At 36.0% G+C, this 17,699-nt stretch overlaps 1 protein-coding gene across 3 annotated transcripts in view; it reads left to right on the top strand.

The window, feature by feature from the left end:
* Positions 1-5,855: 5,855 nt before the first annotated feature.
* LOC107691497 (adenylate cyclase type 2-like) overlaps positions 5,856-17,699 on the top strand; it is a 65,550-nt gene continuing 53,706 nt past the window's right edge. For all 3 annotated transcript variants that reach the window (XM_016490111.1, XM_016490110.1, XM_016490109.1), the window contains exon 1: positions 5,856-6,266. In XM_016490111.1, coding sequence (XP_016345597.1) covers positions 5,916-6,266 — 351 coding nt within the window. In that variant the 5' untranslated portion in view covers positions 5,856-5,915. The remainder of the gene's footprint in view (positions 6,267-17,699) is intronic.

Below are 17,699 nucleotides of genomic sequence, written 5' to 3'. Positions count from 1 at the left end.
ATGGATCCTGAAAGATTGTCTGGCTTCATTGACCTTTTCGCTTTCATGAGTGCTTTCTGTCCATATCGAGAGGACGCTTTGTGCGGTGACTAGTAATGATTTGGTATGTGAGATTACAGACAGATTCTGATTTGAGCATCTTGAGATGCCTGCAGTCTGTCCTTGCAGATAAGAGACTCTTCAGACAGATTATTACTGAAATGGAAGACTCGAGCAGGGACTGAAATATTACAGAACATTAGAAGTTAGACTTTCAAACCTCGCCAGAGATAGTGCTGTGCCTCCCTTAATGATTTAAGCCCCCTGCTGCTGCTTTCAAGTAGCAGTTCACTCAAAAAGGAACATTCTGGCATCATTTACTCACCCGCATGTCCTAACAACCGTGTATGTTGTTATTTTTGCTGTGGAACAAAAAAGATGGATTTTGGAATATTTATATTTAGAAAAATTTAGAATGTTTATGCAGTTCTACAATGACATTTCAACTTCGTCTAAATAAAAAAGCAATACCATAAAAGTATACTAAGTATTTTTTGAATTTGTGAATGAAATAAAGGGTTGAGCACATTTTACAAGAAAATACGATTTCAACTTTAATTCTGTTCAAACTTGCCATTTCTTTGTAATGACTGAATATTGAATATAAGTGAATATGGTTTCAAAGTAAATTCTACTCCAGTTTTTTGTTTGTTTGTTTGTTTGTGTAGTCCATATTACTTATGCTAAAATGTCATTATTATTTACTGATAATCTTCCATGTCAGGGAGCTGTTTTCTCAAAAGCAGCTGTGACCGGAGTCAGTGAATTGAACTCCTGAAGCGGATCAGTGCATGAATTGTTCTTTTGAATGAACCTGTTGTTTACACATCGTACTAAACAACTGGTTTTAATGAATCAGACTGTTTCATTCACAAATCTGATTTCAACTCAAATATTCATTTGTTCTCAAGTTAATGCTTCAGTGGAGGGCAAATTTTGGTCTGTTCCTTGCATAAGCTATTGAATGACTTCAGACGCCTTGGAATGTACAGTAGTTGTAGTCATATGAATTATTTTTAAAGAGTTTTTTGTTTATTTTTTCTTTATTTCTAAGGAGTTTGTCTTTGCATGGATAAAATCTGTGTGAAGGTTCTTAAAAATATAATTTTATTTGTGACCCTGGACCACAAAACCAGTCATAAGGGTCAATTTCTCAAAATTGAGATTTATACATCAGAATAAATAAGCTTTCCATTGATGTATGGTTTGTTAGGATAAGACAATATTTGGTCGAGATACAATTTGAAAATCTGGAATCTGAGGGTGAAAAAAAATCTAAATACTGAGAAAATCGCCTTTAACGTTGTCCAAATTAAGTTCTTAGCAATGCATATTACTAATTAAAAATTAAGTTTTAATATATTTACGGTAGGAAATGTACTAAATATCTTCATGGAACGTGATCTTTAATTAATATCCTAATGATTTTTGGCATAAAAGAAAAATCGATCATTTTGACCCATACACTGTTTTTTTGGCTATTGCTAAAAATATACCCCAGCGACTTAAGACTGGTTTTGTGCTCCAGGGTCACATTTTGTTCCACAGAAGAAAGAAAGTCATCAGTGTTTGGAACCACAGGAAAGTAAATGATGGCAAAAAAAAAAAATCTTTTGGCAAGTGCCGTTTACTTTCCTGTATTGATGTATTACAGGAATATTGATGTATCCTGTTAAAACAGTAAGTTTGCTAAAAGTGAATTTTCTCAACGTTTGGGTTCAGTTTTTTTTTAAGATAAAAATTTTATGATATTACAAAAGATTTCCGTTTAAATAAATGCTAGTCTTTTAAATGTTCTATTCATCAAAGAATCCTGAAACAATGAGTCAGCATTGAAACTATTTTCAACATTGATAGAAAGGTTTTAAATTTTAATAGAAGAAATAAAAATTTGAATAAAACAAAGTTTGAAAAAATTTAAGTTATTTTAAATTGTAATAACATTTCACAATATTGGTCAAATAAATGTAGCCGTTGTGAGTGTGAGAGAGACGTCTTCCAAAAACATTAACATCTTACAAATTTTTAAATGCTATAGCATACACTAAAAGACACAAAATTCATTGATTTCATAGGATCTTTGAGATGCAGGTGTTGTACCCCAGATAGTTGGGATTCAGACTTAGGACAACAATTTGACTTGTACGCTCTCCAATCGAAGTCTATTGATGATAATACCACACAACATGGTGACAGTGAGCTTTGAGCAATGTAGAGATGTCACCTCCATTACCAGAGGCTAGGGATACTGACGATGCCTCGAGCACTTCAGTGAGATGAGGTTTGCACCAGCAAACGAAGGTCATGCTTCAGGTTGCACTGGCTGGTTTTGTCCATTAAATTCAGCGAGCTTATGTATACATGCATTTGCTTGGCTGTGGAGCTCTTCAGATGTGCACATCTAATGAGATCATCAGCCCATTTCACTGGACAGACTCAGTGGAGTCAAAATTCAGCAGAGTGCCACAGTCTCGCACAGCCATTAGGCCGGGACCGCTTTAATGGAGGCTGTCTAACGAGGGTCTTTTGTGCTTATTCTCAACTGTGCAGTGCTTTGCATGTGTTTCATCTGAACAAAAAGCTTCAGACTTGGACTCCATATGGGTTGTGACTCCATATGACAAGGTGCTGAAGCAATTTTAATTATTAAAAATAATAATTTTTATTATTATTAAAAAGTGTAACTTTGTCTCAATATTTCACCTCAATGCTTCAGGTCCTGTCCTGCATGGCGATTTGGCTGACAACAACAAGCAGATGTTTTGGAGGATAATGCAAGCAAATAAGACTGAGTTACTGGAGCAAGGATGGTATTTAGAAGACACTGACATTCAAAAGATTTTGATAAATTTAATTTTTTATCTTTTATTCAGTAATGATGCTTCAAGAGTGACCGTAAAGACCTTTATAATGTTACCAAAGTATATATATACAAAATAAATGCTGTTACTTTGAACTTCTCCAAAAAAAAATTGTTTTCCGATTTCTACAAAAATATTAAGCTGCACAACTGTTTTTAACATTGATAATAAGAAATGTGTCTTGAACAGCAAATCTGCATATTAGAATGATTTCTGAAGGATCATGTGACACTGAAGACTGGAGTAATGATGCTGAAAATACAGCTTTTCATCACAAGAATAAATTACATTTTAACATATTCAAAAAGAAAACAGTGATTTTAGTTTTACTGTATTTTTATTCAAATAAATGGAACCTTGCTGAGCATAAGAGACTTCTTTGAAAAACTTCCCGACCCCAGTCAGCTTTTGAATGGTAGTGTGTATCCAAAGTGAATTTCAGTTCACTTTTTACACGGAAAATCGCTCTGAAGAAAGGAACAAGGCTCAAATGTTGCATCAGTTTTCTGGTTATCTTCAGTGATCCATGCCACATCACTCTAATATGGATGACATGAATTAAAATAGTCTATTATAGATATGATTACCTGTCAAGCGTAGAGTCAAATTTGCATTTGTTTTATTCCTGTAGGTTTAGTGGTTTCTGACATCCAATTTTTCCTGGATTGGTGACATTTCTTTCCACAAGTCAGCACTTCAGGGCCTCAAGACCAGATCTGATTTCTCTTTGATTTATTACCCTTATATCCATCTATTTTTTGTTTTATTTCAAGGCATGTGGATTATAGTCCTGTGTTATTTGATTCAATAATTCAGTTCTGAATTATTCACTTCAGCTAAATGTTTAATCATTGATTGCAGTGATGATTTCACCCACAAGTGCACTCTCACCTCAAATGTCTCTCATAACAGTGCTGGTGGTCAGCTATAATGACTCCTTTGTTATTAATGAGGTGAAAGATGTTTCAGTCATGTTATCTGAACAATCTGTCTTTCTTTTGCAAGTGCAGCCTCGACTTAAAGACGTTGAGAAGAACTGGGAGGTTCTGTCTTCACAGAGCTCTTGACTGGCACGGCTGCTGACTCAACTGAAGCAGACCATTTATTGTCTAATTACCTCTGGAGAGTGTAATCCCAGTCACCCCTCGCAGCTTCACAAGACCTTCTGGAATACAGCAGGATTACTTAGTACATAAAGAGAGTCATCTGAGAGACTCGCAGGTAAAAGAGCAACAGCTGGTGACAGTGATTTTAACAAGTATGACGAGTTCTTGGATCGTCTGTCAAGTCCTAACCCTATCCGTTATTCCTAAGCATTAGCTGCCTCGAAAATCAGAAGCAAAGTATAGGTTGGTTTGCTAGGTGAGCAAAGACAGCTTTACTCTAAAGCTAAACCTTGACTGGAATGTTATTCCAGGACCAAAAAGGATCTTGGATCCTGTCTTTCTTGGTGACAGTAGCTATAAGGAAATGTTTTATTATGTTTCCTGTTTCCTCTTCTTTCTTTTCACCCAGTCTGTTGTCTTTGGTTTTTCATTCATAAATGTTGTTTTTATTGTAAGTCTCTCCCCATAGGAAAGGAAAATCTCTTTAATATCCCCATTGTTTCTCCTAGATTGCAATGAGATAATATGGAGCAAAATCAAAATGAACTTTTTTTATTTTATTATTAAATTATTATTTTTTTAACTCTGAGGCAGAAATTGTCAGAAATCTCATATTTGTCTCCTAGAGTTTCATACTAGATTTTTCAATGTCTTGAACTGTGCCAAGGTTCTCAAAAGTCTGAAATCAGAAGTTCATCGATATGAACGAAAACATTTTTAATCAAATTCTTCTAAGACCAAATTATCTTATCTATACTAGCTATTATTTTTTGTTAATTTATTTTTAAATGTGATTATATTATGATGTATGATTTATTTATGTATTTTAATTTTTTCACCTAATCTCATATTAGTTTTATATACATATAGATATAGATATATAGATATCTTTATTAATTTACTTACTTATTTACTATATACTACACAAGGGATTTTATATTATTTATATTTATTTATTTGTTTATATTATTATATTTATTGTTTTATATATTTATTTATATTATTATATATAAATACAAACACATGCATGTATATATTTAAGAAAAAAATATATTATGTTTATATATGAAATATATTTATATATGATAGAAAATATAATCATGTAAATATATAAATGTATATACATGTAAATATTTTCAAAATTTATACTGAATGTGTGTATTTATATATACATAATAAATAATCACAGTACACACACATATATTATGTAAACAAAAACTTATTTTGGATGCGATTAATCGCGATTAATCGTTTGACAGCACTAATATATACAGTATATATATCAACCTAATACATTTTAAGTTTTTTTTATTATTATATTATATTTAGTTTATTAATGTTTAGATGTAGATTTGTTTATATTTATATTATTTCTCTTTCTTTCTTTTTTTTTTTTTTTTGTGTGTGTATTCTATATCCCTTATTTATTTTTTTATTTTTTCCATCCAAAGAATATCTGAAGAATCAGAGTTGACTTCAGTGAAGCATAACCATGCGAAAGTCTCCTGAGCTATGAAAGAGCAACATCTGAGCGACACATTTTCCTCTGGGTGTCTAATCAGTCATCTCTGATTAACTCATATCATTGAACCTGCCACACACTGCATAGCAGACATTATACTGCGCCTGCTGGATATCCGTCAAGCCCACCACTCCCTTTCCTCTGTCCTCCTTTTTCCTCCTCTCTTCCCTTCACATTCTTTTGAAGACTTTCTCTTCCTCTCTCCGACACAGACTCTACGAAGTCACTATAAGAGCTCGCGCTCTGCCTTGCTGTCAAACAAACACTCGTGTTCTCTCTCTCTCTCTCTCTCTCTCTCTCTCTCTCTCTCTCTCTCCTCCTCTCACACGCTCTCTCGTGCGTGTCGCAGTCGCTCTCCGCTGCTCAGTTCATCATGTTGGCTGGAGAATGCTGCGTGCAGCAGCGCTCTCTCTCCTGCCCTGGCGCGGGACGCATCTGTCCCACCCGCCGCAGCTGAGCACTTTCACGGAGGAGGACGAGCCGGAACGGCAGCAGCAGGAGGAAGAGGACGAAGACGAAGGCTCCGGGGTCCAGCCGGACCCCATGTCCCAACAGACGGCGTACCTGCTGGAGGGTCCGGAGGACATGGTGGCGTCGTCCGGGGGACTGAAGTCTCCAGACTGGGTGTACGAGTCCTACTACCGTATGAGCCAGCAGCATCCGCTCATTGTGTTCCTGTTGCTCATCGTCATGGGAGCATGCCTGGCTCTGCTCGCCGTGTTTTTTGCCTCCGGACTGGTGAGACTCTGTTCATTATCCACCTACTCTTCTGTACTTTTCTGTCTCGCATTGGACCACAGTGTTTCTCAGGTGGTTCTCAACTGGTTTTGCTTCAGGACTTTGCATTGGACATCAAGTTGTGACCCAACTATTGAACCCAAAACTGAATTTTCGCTCTGTCAAAATGCTTTTCTTTTACTTTGTTTAGTTTTGTCCATGGTTTTCAGGGTGAGGGCATATAGTCGTATAACCAGTTCATATTGGCATCTGTTGAATTTGACTGGCTTTTGCAAAGTTACCAATGAATTTGTGCTGAAATACCGTAGAGTTTGATTGTTCACACGGCCTTTGATGTCAATAGTAAAAAAAAATTGGGTAGCGCTTTCTCCTCCCTCTTAAAAGTTGATAAGTCTGTTTATTTTTCTACATAAACTATGCACAATTATGTGGTTACTTGCATTTAACGTTGCATTTTCACTTCTGTCTGCGACCCCATCAGAAAAGACATACCAGTTGAGAACCACTCTTTATATTTCACCCCAAAATTGACATTCGGTCAATATTTACTCACACATGTTGTTATGAAGTTGTATCATTTGTATTTTTCTGTGAAACACAAAAAGAGAAGTTGTGAAGAATGTTCTGGTCGCTCTTTTTCTTCTAATTACATTAAAATACAATAGCTTTTAGTGAGTAATAGACAATCAGTCAATATTTAATAGATGGTCCCTAGTAAAAAAAAGTAATATATTTAAAATACATTTATTTCATACTAAGTATAGTTCAAATCTTTTAACATATTTGCTGACATATCGCTCCAGACTTGTTCCTCAAACAAAGCTGTCATGACTTCAGCAGACTTGGCATATGTCATAAAAAACACTTGTATGACACTTTTATGTCAGTTTTGAAGCTTGAAGGCTTCAGTTCACATCCAAAAGAAAGTCATTGTAAACAGGAAGACAGTCATACAGGTTTGGAACAACATGAGGGTGAGTAAACAATGACTGAATGTACATTTTTGGGTGAACTATCCCTTTAAGTTGTTTTTGTTTTGTTCCTATAATGGGAGGCCATTAATTTTCCTCTCTCGTCCCACAGTTGTGGTTGTGGTAGCGCTGCAGAAATGGGGTTTTGGTCTATGAGAGAGTGTTTTTACCCTTGTGTGTGGAGTGCAGCAGTCTCTCTCTCTGTGTCTGTGTGTGTGTGTGTCTTTTTCTCTCTGTGGCAGATTGTGTGAATCTCTTTGGTGAGAGAGCTGTTTCTGAGAGCGCCACTTCTGCAACCCTCATTTTCACCTGCTGTTTCACTCTTTCTCTCTCACCAGATGCTCAGTTGTCTGTGTTTATGTGTAATGGGTTCAAAAGTATAAGGTCAGATTTTTTTTTTTGGAAGAAATTAATGCTTGTATTCAGCATGGATGCATTAAATCGATCAAAATTGACAGCAAACTCTTTTATGATGTTACAAAAGATTTTTATTTGAAAAAGGCTGTTCCTTTATGAACAAAATTATGTATGTTGGTATATTGTGTCGGCTGATGCTCATCAGAAATGGTTACATTTTATTTTGTGAATTCACTGGAATGGGGAGAGTTCAGATTAGAGGAATGAAGCGCATCCCAAAGAAAGATCACCTACTGTATCATGATCACATAATCACCAGTTTTTAAGGGAACTGATAGCTCAGTCCATTGCAGAGTTTTTGCAGGGCTGAGATCAAAAGCGTAGACTGAATCCCCCATCAGCTAAAGCCCAGCACACTGTCAGCATGCTAATTAAAGCATTGCCACAAAAACAGAACAAATCTCAGTTCATCGACCTCGCTTATCAATTAGGCAGCCGCTCGTGATCATCCCTAGACCCCATTCTTTCAGACGGTAACATATACTGCCCAATGCGCAGGGACCTGCTTCCTTCATTTACGCAGAGCTTGTGTGTGTGTGTGTGTGTGTGTGCTGTTTTAAGAGAATTGATAGCTCAGTCCATGGCAGAGTTTTTGGAGGTCAAAAGTGCAGACTGAAGCCCCCCATCGGCTTAAACCCAGAACACTGTCAGCATGCTAATTAAAGCATCGCCACCAAAACAGAACAAATCTCAGTTAATTGACCTCGCTTATCAATTAGTCAGCCGTTTGTGACCATCCCTAGACCCCATTCTTTCAGACGGTAATATTTACTGCCCAGCGCGCAGGGACTTGCATCCTTCATTTACGCAGAGCTTTTGTGTGTGTGGGTGGTGACACAGCTCCCATCATGCTCCTGTGGTTTGACCGCGGGTATGTTGTTTTGAAGCGCTGAGGCTCTTATCTTGGAAACAGCAGTCTGTTTTACACAGGCTGGCTTATGGGGCCGAAAAATGTCATGAAACACAAACTTTGCTTTATCGGCATTTCTCTGTCCGTCGTGCCTTTTTGTTTCAGTTCAGGGCAGGAAGTTCTGCCTTCTCCTCTTTGAAGGCTTATCTTGTTTTTTCACAGCAAATCTGTCTAAAGATTGTGTTGCTGCTGCACTGTCCTGAGAGATTAAAGATTGATGGAGGGCTGGTGGAGGCGTGCGATAACACGGCTGAAAACAAGAACAAAAGTTCACTCGATTGGAAAGCCACATTAATCAGGTGCACTGGTTAATTAAAGGAGTTTTTCCTTTACCAAACAAGAAAAACATGTATACTGGTGTGTAAGAAATGGCCATTACACACATTTTCAAAAACTTGACCTGTTGATACATTCATTTAACACAACTTTAGTTATATCAAATTTAATTATAACCAGTGGTGGACAAAGTACACAAATCAGGTCCTGAGCATAAGTACAGATACCCTAATAAAATATTACTCCAGTGAAAGTATCTGTAATCCTTTTCAATGATACTGGAGGAAAAGTACAAAAGTATTGATTTTTAATGTACTTTTAGTATTGAAAGTAAAATGTATTGATCAATGATTTTTAACGTTATTTGTAGTTTTTATCTAAAGTAGACTACAAGTACATATGGTGACATGCAAATGTAGACATTTCCATGTTTAAACATTTCATACACTTTTTCAGCAGATTTAGTTTAGATAAGTCCAATTTGCCTATGTAGCATTCAATTTGCGAATTTGAATTGGTTCCTGATTTGCGAACCAATTCAACAGGTTCATTGAATATAATCAGCTTGTCTGCGATCACTATCACGTGTCAGTGCAGGTGTTGATTTCTTCAGTTTGAAATAACAAGAAATTATATGTTTTTATGAAATGTAGTCGAGTAAAAAGTACAATATCATACTTCAGAATGTAGTGAAGTAAAAGTATCCCAAAATAAATTACAGATACTTGAAAAGTTTACTTAAGTACAGAATCAAAGTAAAAATACATTTATTAATTTTTGAAGAAAATGGGAGTGGTGCTTGACTGTGCAGGAGTAGTGTAGCTATACCTAAGGTGTTCCCAGTTATTTATTTATTTATTTTTCCAGTTTTATGATCCGCCAGGTGAAAATCGTAGGTCTGATAATTAAGAAAACAAGCCACGCTCCTCAACAAGCCACATGGATTGAGGAAACACTACTAGAATTGTGCTTTTGACGTAGGAACTATATTGTTGTTCACTTAAAAAACATCTTCTAATTGGCAATTTCTTAACTAAAATGAATAATAGCCCATCAGGCAATGATTTATGTGTTATGTAACACACTTGATACCATCTTAATCAATAATGGTGAGGCAAAAATGGACACATTTTTCTCTAATGCTGATGATAAACCTCTTACCAGCGAGATTTAATTTGTAATGGCTGCACTCCTTCCCATTCTAACCTCTTCAAATTACACTGAGAGCCAAATCTTGGAACAGACTATTTGGACAAGATCCACAGACCCACATCGTCTTGATGCTTCAATTACAACAGCAAACACAAACAAGCACATGAAGTCGGTACATAAAGAAAAAAACCTCCCATTCAGTTACAGCTCAGGATCATTTGTGTAGCGTGTCATTGGGAGTTTTCAAGGAGGATTTGGGTGAGATCAGGGTGGGGTAATGTTAAAAATCTGATGCCTACACTGCAGAAATATGATAACGTGGACTGGAATGAAGCGAACATGCAGGTTGATCAATGAGATGAGTTATGGAGATGACAGCGTCACACTGAGCTGATCTTACCAGCTCATGCGATCATTAAGATTCGCTTATAGTGGCGTTGATTGAATTCAGTCATTGGCACACTCCACAGCATCTGTAAAAATGTGTTGGCCTCTGCTTGGCTGAGTTAATTAGAAATGCAGTGTAAGATGAGCATGTCGTTGTACTTGCACTATGGTTTAATGCCCACTTTTTTACAAACCAAATAGATTTGAAAAGGCTGCTGTATATCACAGCCACCCTGTGCTGGAACGCTGAAGAGCCCGATTAAGACATGAAACAGGGATTTCTGACATCACCAAAAAAGTATTAGGACACTTAAGCCACACTTAAAAATGTATGAATGTCATTGCGTTAGGAACAAAATATCATACCAAGTGGCATCTGCAACAAATTATGTTTTTCATTGCCATTTTAGCTTTGCTTATAGGTCCTACGTTCATTTTAAATGATGTGCTGGTTCCTTGGTGCTCGACAACCAGAAAGTGTTGATTTCATGTTAGCTTTTATACCATTTTGAAGGAATGTTTGAATTTAATGCATCAAGCTCTTACACCTTTAATACATGCAAGAGTATACATCTAAATCCTTTTCAAAATCATATTTTTAAATATATTTTGAATAAAATTTTGGGGCTTGTACCACATGACATTTTATAATCTAAACTAACATAGCCTTGTCATAAAAAGGTCAAATTATTTGATGTTTTTAGAGGCTTATTGACCTTGACGAACAATAATGAGGGTCTGTAAGAGTCCTGTCTATGGTATCATTTTATTGTCGTTTATTGGACCACATAACATTGTTGGTCAAACCACATGACTTCGATTTGGTGGACAAAAGTTTTTCAAATATTACCAGTGAAACTGTTTTGTTAAAATATTTTTTTCTAATAAATAATAATTTTGGCAAACTACTTAAAAAATTTCTTGTCAAGTCTTTTTTAATTAATTTTAAATTTTACAATTGCAAATTAATTTATAATCATAAATTAAAACCATGCTCACCAACAAGAGTCATATGTATGAATTGAATTTTTGAATAAAATAATAAATTCACACAAAAAAGGGAATGTCATGTGATTGATTTCTTTAACAGAAGATAGTAAAGCAGTTTTCATGAAGGTTCATCTAAAAATGAAAATTTGCTACAAATGACACATTTGTTACTCACCCTCAGGCCATCCAAGATGTAGATGAGTTTGTGTCTTCATCGCAACAGATTTGGAGAAATGTAGTATTACATCACTTGCTCACCAATGGATGCTCTGCAGTGAATGGGTGCCGTCAGAATGAGAGTCCAAACAGCTGGTAAAAGCATCTCAATAATCCACAAGTAGTCCACACCACTCCAGTCTATCAATTAACATTTTGTGAAGTTAAAAGCTGTGTGTTTGTAAGAAACAAATCCATCATTAAAACATTTTAACTTCAAACCATTGCTTCCAGCTAATAATATTGCTTTCTCCAATGAAAAAGTCATCTTGTCTGAATCAGGATATAAATCTGCACAGATCAAGCACCGTTTACAAGCAAAAACACTCCAAAACAGTTCTAAACAAATATTTTGGAGGATTTTTGATGTGAGAGGACAACATGATACTGACTTTTCACTGGAGAAAGCGTTATTATGAATTACCGGTATTATGGACGTATTTTGGCCAAAAACCAACTTAAAACTTCTTGATGGATTTGTTTCTTACGAACACATCTTTTCATTTCACAAGACATTAACTGATGGACTGGAGTGGTGTGGATTACTTGTGGATTATTGTGATGTTTTTATCAGCTGTTTAGACTCTCATTCTGACGGCACCCATTCACTGCGGAGGATCCATTGATGAGCAAGTGATGTAATGCTAAATGTCTCCAAATCTGTTCCCATAAAGAAACAAACTCATCTACATCTTGGATGGCCTAAGGGTGAGTAAATTTTAAACAAACTAAAAAAATTTGTGGAGAAACATTCCTTAAAGTGTGTCAGGTTTATCCAAATCTTTTGTTGCCACTGTATCTTTCTTTTATTATAAAGCTGAGTGTATATGTGGATACAGAACTGATGAGCAAGCTGTAATAGATGCTTGTGTGAGATGAGTGTCAGTACTTTGGAATAATAATAAGAGTATGAAAAATGCATGACTCCATACCGTTCCAAAAATTACAGGTGCACTAGTGGAATTATATACGCACATCACAAAATGCAATACAAGAATCTTTATTTTTTTCGTACTGCAATTTTGAGACAATGAAAGTGTGGCTCTGTTTTGACAGTCAAAAATACATGAGTATGTGGGTACAGTGTAAGTTTGCTTTCTGCTGACAGTGAGTGGCATGTTTTACATTTTTGCCCCATCAGCAAGTCTGCAGGGCCGCAAAACCACAGTAAACACACACAAACTCAGATTAAACTGAAATGCTCAGACAAATGAACAGGAAGTGCCTGTGGAAGGGATAGTGCTGTAACAAAGCACCTCGATGTGTCCGTCTCTCTGCCTTCGTGGCCCCTGCAAAATGGAGTTAAATGGATTTAAATGGGCTCACATGCACAATCAGCTGGCTATATGAGCTCTGGCCCTTGATAGCGTGAAGAAAAGAGACTGATAGGAGCCGAGTCTGATTCATGCTGTGAGGGATGAAAGAGTGAGGAGAGTAGGAGAACAGGAAGGAGAAGGGCTGATGGGAATGGGCCTAAAATAGGGATTTCATGGCTAATCATGTAGGCAGTGAATCTGCACTTTGATGTAGACATTTAATTATAATTGCCCTGGAAAGAGGGAGGGGAATGTCAGATGGATGCACATTGTTTAGTAGTGTTTGCTAAGGCAAGCATTATTATTGCATGTAAATTAAACAAATCCTAATATAACCCTTTGCTCATAACTCGCACCACTATGCTACGGACATGAATGATGCTAGACATGAATGGTACCTTCAAAGTACTAATATGCACCCTTTAGCCTACCCTGCTCACCCAGTAAGTCTGTTTGTTTAATTAAGAAATTAATTAATTCATTCATTTGAAAATAAATATTTTAAACACTAAGACAAAAAGGAAAGAATAATAAATTGGCTTGGGTATATATAGGCCTATGTTCACGCAAGAACTGTCATTCTGACTGACAACCAGAGAACAACAGATATGAAATAGCCTACTGTTAGAGTTATATAATGTAGTCTTGTGTTTTAATAAAATTGATTATAATTGATATCTCAAAAGGATATGCACTTTTGCGTGGCGTGAGCTGCTGCGCACTCGCACTGCAACGCAAGATTTTCATAAAATATAATAACTTGCCATTTCGGTTTGTTTCTCACCAAACCCTCACCTTCAAAATGCTTGGAATATACGCCACGAGATGCATAGGATTATTTTACGACAGATATGCATCCGCTTAAAAAAAAAACCTATAGTCACCATTCTCTGCCATTAAATTGGCAAGTGCGAGCAGAACATTTTTGTGTTATTAAGTAATAAGCCTTTAGAACCACATTAAGGTGGTAGTCTCAGTTCACACAGTTCCAATAAACTGCGATGGGTTAAATAAACTCAATAAGCAGACAGATGCGACTACAGTCAAGCGCAGACCAGTATTGAAGTGCACAGGAAATAAGCAGCAGTCATATTTAAAGCAGTTTAAATTAATATTGAGTACTGATTGATGTTCACTTGGATTTTTTTCCCCATCGAGGGGAAATAACTTAATACTCTGTCATTTATAGTCATATGGTAAAATGTATATTTTTATTTGTGTAACGTTACGTTGCCTTTGAAAAATAAAGAGAACAACAGAATGCGCTCCTTGAGCATCTTTCTGGCGCATGCCACAAACATGAACCACAGCGAATACTTGTCTTTTAAAAGGCTTCATTTAGATTATTTGACGTTAAATGCATCATATAAGTCACTTTGGAATAAATCACAGTAGGCCTATGTATCATGATAATAAAGCAACGTTACAGTCTGGAAATACTTTAGGCTATAGCTAATTATTTCGCGGACCCCCTATCACTTTAAGAACCGCTAGTCTACACAGAAGAAAGACCTGTCTAGACTCTGCCCAAGTGTGACAAGTAGACAAGTGTGTCGAGCTATTCATTAGTCTGTTTGATGAGAAAAATATGAAATGTAGTTGCAATAAAATGGGTTATTAATCCATACAACTGCAGCAGTGGAGGACTATTATTCTGCTGCGTGATACTGCTGAAGAACTGATGACGGCATAGTTTGATCTTCGGCTGACCAATCAGCAGAAAGGGGCGTTTAATTCCCGCCCACATGTAGAAATCAAATATTCAAGCTATTTATTCATTTTTCCACCCATGAACGAAAAACGAAAATTTAAGCTGAATTCTCGAAAAAGGAGCCGTTTTCTCATTTTTCTACTTTCAATATTAAATCAAAAAAATGAATGATCAAATGATACACGGATTATTATCATTATCCTGTCTATATTGTTGATTTGTTTTGTTTTTGAAAATCATTCCACTACATCTCAAATTATATTTTTTATTTTCTGTGATAGAAATGTCTAGGGTGGATTTAAACATTTTTGGAATAAAATGACACTCTTTTGTTTTGATGATGAATACTGTCACATTTTGTCATAATTTGACAAAATTACAGCTTGATTGGAAATTATACACAATTCTGTTCGCAAGTGATATTTACCTTGATTGTTCTTGTTCTTTAACACATTACATCTCAAATCTCCTGCATGTTGTCTCCTTGTCAAAGGGATCTTCACACAAAAATGAAAATTCTCTCATCATTTACTCACCCTCATGCCGTCTCAGATGTGTATGAGTGTCTTTCTTCAGATGAACACGAATGAAGATCTTTAGACAAATAATCTACCTTTGTGAATCCATATAATGCAAGTGTATGGGACCTCCAAAACTGACACTTCAGAAGCAACACAAAGTGAACACAATGATAACTCATAAAACCCCAGTAGATGAACCACTGAGAAAAATACTAATCATTTAAATGCACATATGAGAGTTGGCTTGAAACAATGGTACATTCAAAAGGTTCAAAATATGAGTATTTTTCTCACACACACCTATCGGTTACTATTGCGTTTGCTTTGTGTTGTTTTTGAAGCATCAGCTTTGTGGGTCTGCTTTGTACACTGGCATTATGTGAACTCACATGGATTATTGATGGATTATTTTTTGAAATATATTTGCGATCATCTGAAGAAAGAAAGTCATATACATCTGAAATGCCATGAGGATGAGTAAATGATGAGAGAATATTTTGGGTGAAGTATCCCTTTAAAGAAGTACTTCACCAAAAATGTACTATGGGTACATATGTTCAATGTGGTCAAAATTACACCACATCTGTTGTAATTCTTGAAAAATGTATACAAATGAAAAAAAAAATTACATTATTATTATTATTATTATTATGTTAGTTTGTCATAGTTTTAAATGTAATAATTAATTTATGGCTTTTTATATTTTTAGATTAAAAAAAATCTGGGTCTGTGACAAGGCAAACAAAAAAAAATTATAAAATAAATTATGAATGTGTGGTATGAAGTTTTCATATGCAGTTTTAATGTGATTTTCTCGTAATAAAAATACTTTGTTGACATCACCTTGGTTCCCTCAACAAAAACCCAATAGGATTTTTCCTTTATTTATTTTTTTTAATTTTTTTATTTAATTTAATTTTTTTGATTATTGCAAAAAATAAGCTTTGTGACAAACAAAAGTTTATGATTCTTACATGTTTTGTTCACAACACAATTTATGAATTTCTACTAGTAAGTAGAAATGTAAGCTAAACAAACTATGCCGGTGCTTCCCTTCAATTTTTTTCAGTCTTTTTTAAATAACATTTTCCCTGGAAGTTTGAGTTAGAATAGTTTGCAAGAGTGTGATTATAAACAGTGAGGCTGTGAAAGCGACTAGCGAGTATGAGTTGACCTATTCTGTGTGATGATGTTTAATGACAATCTCTGTAGTCACATTTAGACACTTGTTAGCAACTGCCTTTTTCAAGATAGGTAAAAATACAGACATTATTTAAGGCATTTAACCAAAATTCCATTCAAAAAACCAATTGGCTTCATGACAATGGATCTGAAAAAGCTAAAATGTGAGCTCGCTTCTGTGTTTTGGCCTACAAAAAGACACGATCCCTGCAGCACGTGAGCCTGTAGCAATCACCCAGAATGTCTTAGCAACCATCTATCAATCCCCTAGCAACCACGCTGAACTCCCTAGCTTTGTGACAGCAACTTTTTCACAATGAAGCATCACTTTTATTTTCTTTCATTTTCAAGTTATAATCTATGTTGAGTTATTTCAGTGCATAAAAAAGTGAAGCAGGTGTGGGCCCTTCTTTGTCTGTCTGTGGCTAATGGAAACAGAAAGGATGTGTTCCCCAAGAGTTCATTGAGAATCGATCTGCGTGCCAGAGTTCCCTTGAATTTGTAGTACTCCCTGGGGTGTCTCCTCTTATGGCTGGTGAGTCATACTGTGGGACTGGCATTATATTACTGTGAGTTTGCCAGCTCAGTGCTCTCTCATCATTCACAAAACACACACACAGTCATCCGAACCGATGGTGCAACACCACATTAGCCACATCTACAGCACTCGTACAAGCCACACACACACACACACACACACACACCTCAATAAATAATTAGTACCTGAATTGAATTATGTGGTTGTAATCTGTGAATTTTTTTTTTTTTAGCTGAATAGCTTTAAGGATGGCCAGAGAATGAAGTCGTCTTTGCTCAATTCAAACCGTAATAAACCCTCCATGGCATATGTCATGAGTCATCTCCAATAAATCTGCATAGATAATGTAGCTATAATGTAGTTACTAAAATTCTCTTCTCTGACTGTACCCTCCTGCCGCGGCTCTGTCTATTTCTGTCTCCGTCTGTAGTAGATGAACAGTCTGTGAGTGTGTGACTGTAAGTCTAGACTGAGTCCCTCACACTCTTGCAGTCAAACAGAGAATTACTGAATGGTGATGAGAGCTACAGGTAGAAATAGACTTTATGAAAGCTCACGGTTTGCCTCTTTCAAGTCAGCATGGAATTAAATTTACCATATTTACCTTTTTTAAAGGGATAGTCCTACCAGAAATAAATAATTTACTCAACCTTCTATTCCAAATCAGTATTACCTACTTCGTAACATGAGATACAAAAGAAGAAATTTGAAAGAATGTACTGATCACTCCTTTCCATGCAGTTACATTTACTACAGGCTATTGTAGACGTTCAAGTCTCCAAAACAACACAGAAGCACCATAAAATGGTCAAGATTTTTTGAAAGAAATTACTGCTTTTGTTTAAC

Source organism: Sinocyclocheilus anshuiensis, unplaced genomic scaffold (assembly GCF_001515605.1).
Source record: "Sinocyclocheilus anshuiensis isolate Anshui unplaced genomic scaffold, SAMN03320099.WGS_v1.1 scaffold162, whole genome shotgun sequence".
In the NCBI taxonomy this organism is placed as follows: Eukaryota; Metazoa; Chordata; class Actinopteri; order Cypriniformes; family Cyprinidae; genus Sinocyclocheilus; species Sinocyclocheilus anshuiensis.
The sequence above is the reverse complement of the archived record's forward strand: the minus strand, read 5'-3'. Positions and strand labels throughout refer to the sequence as shown.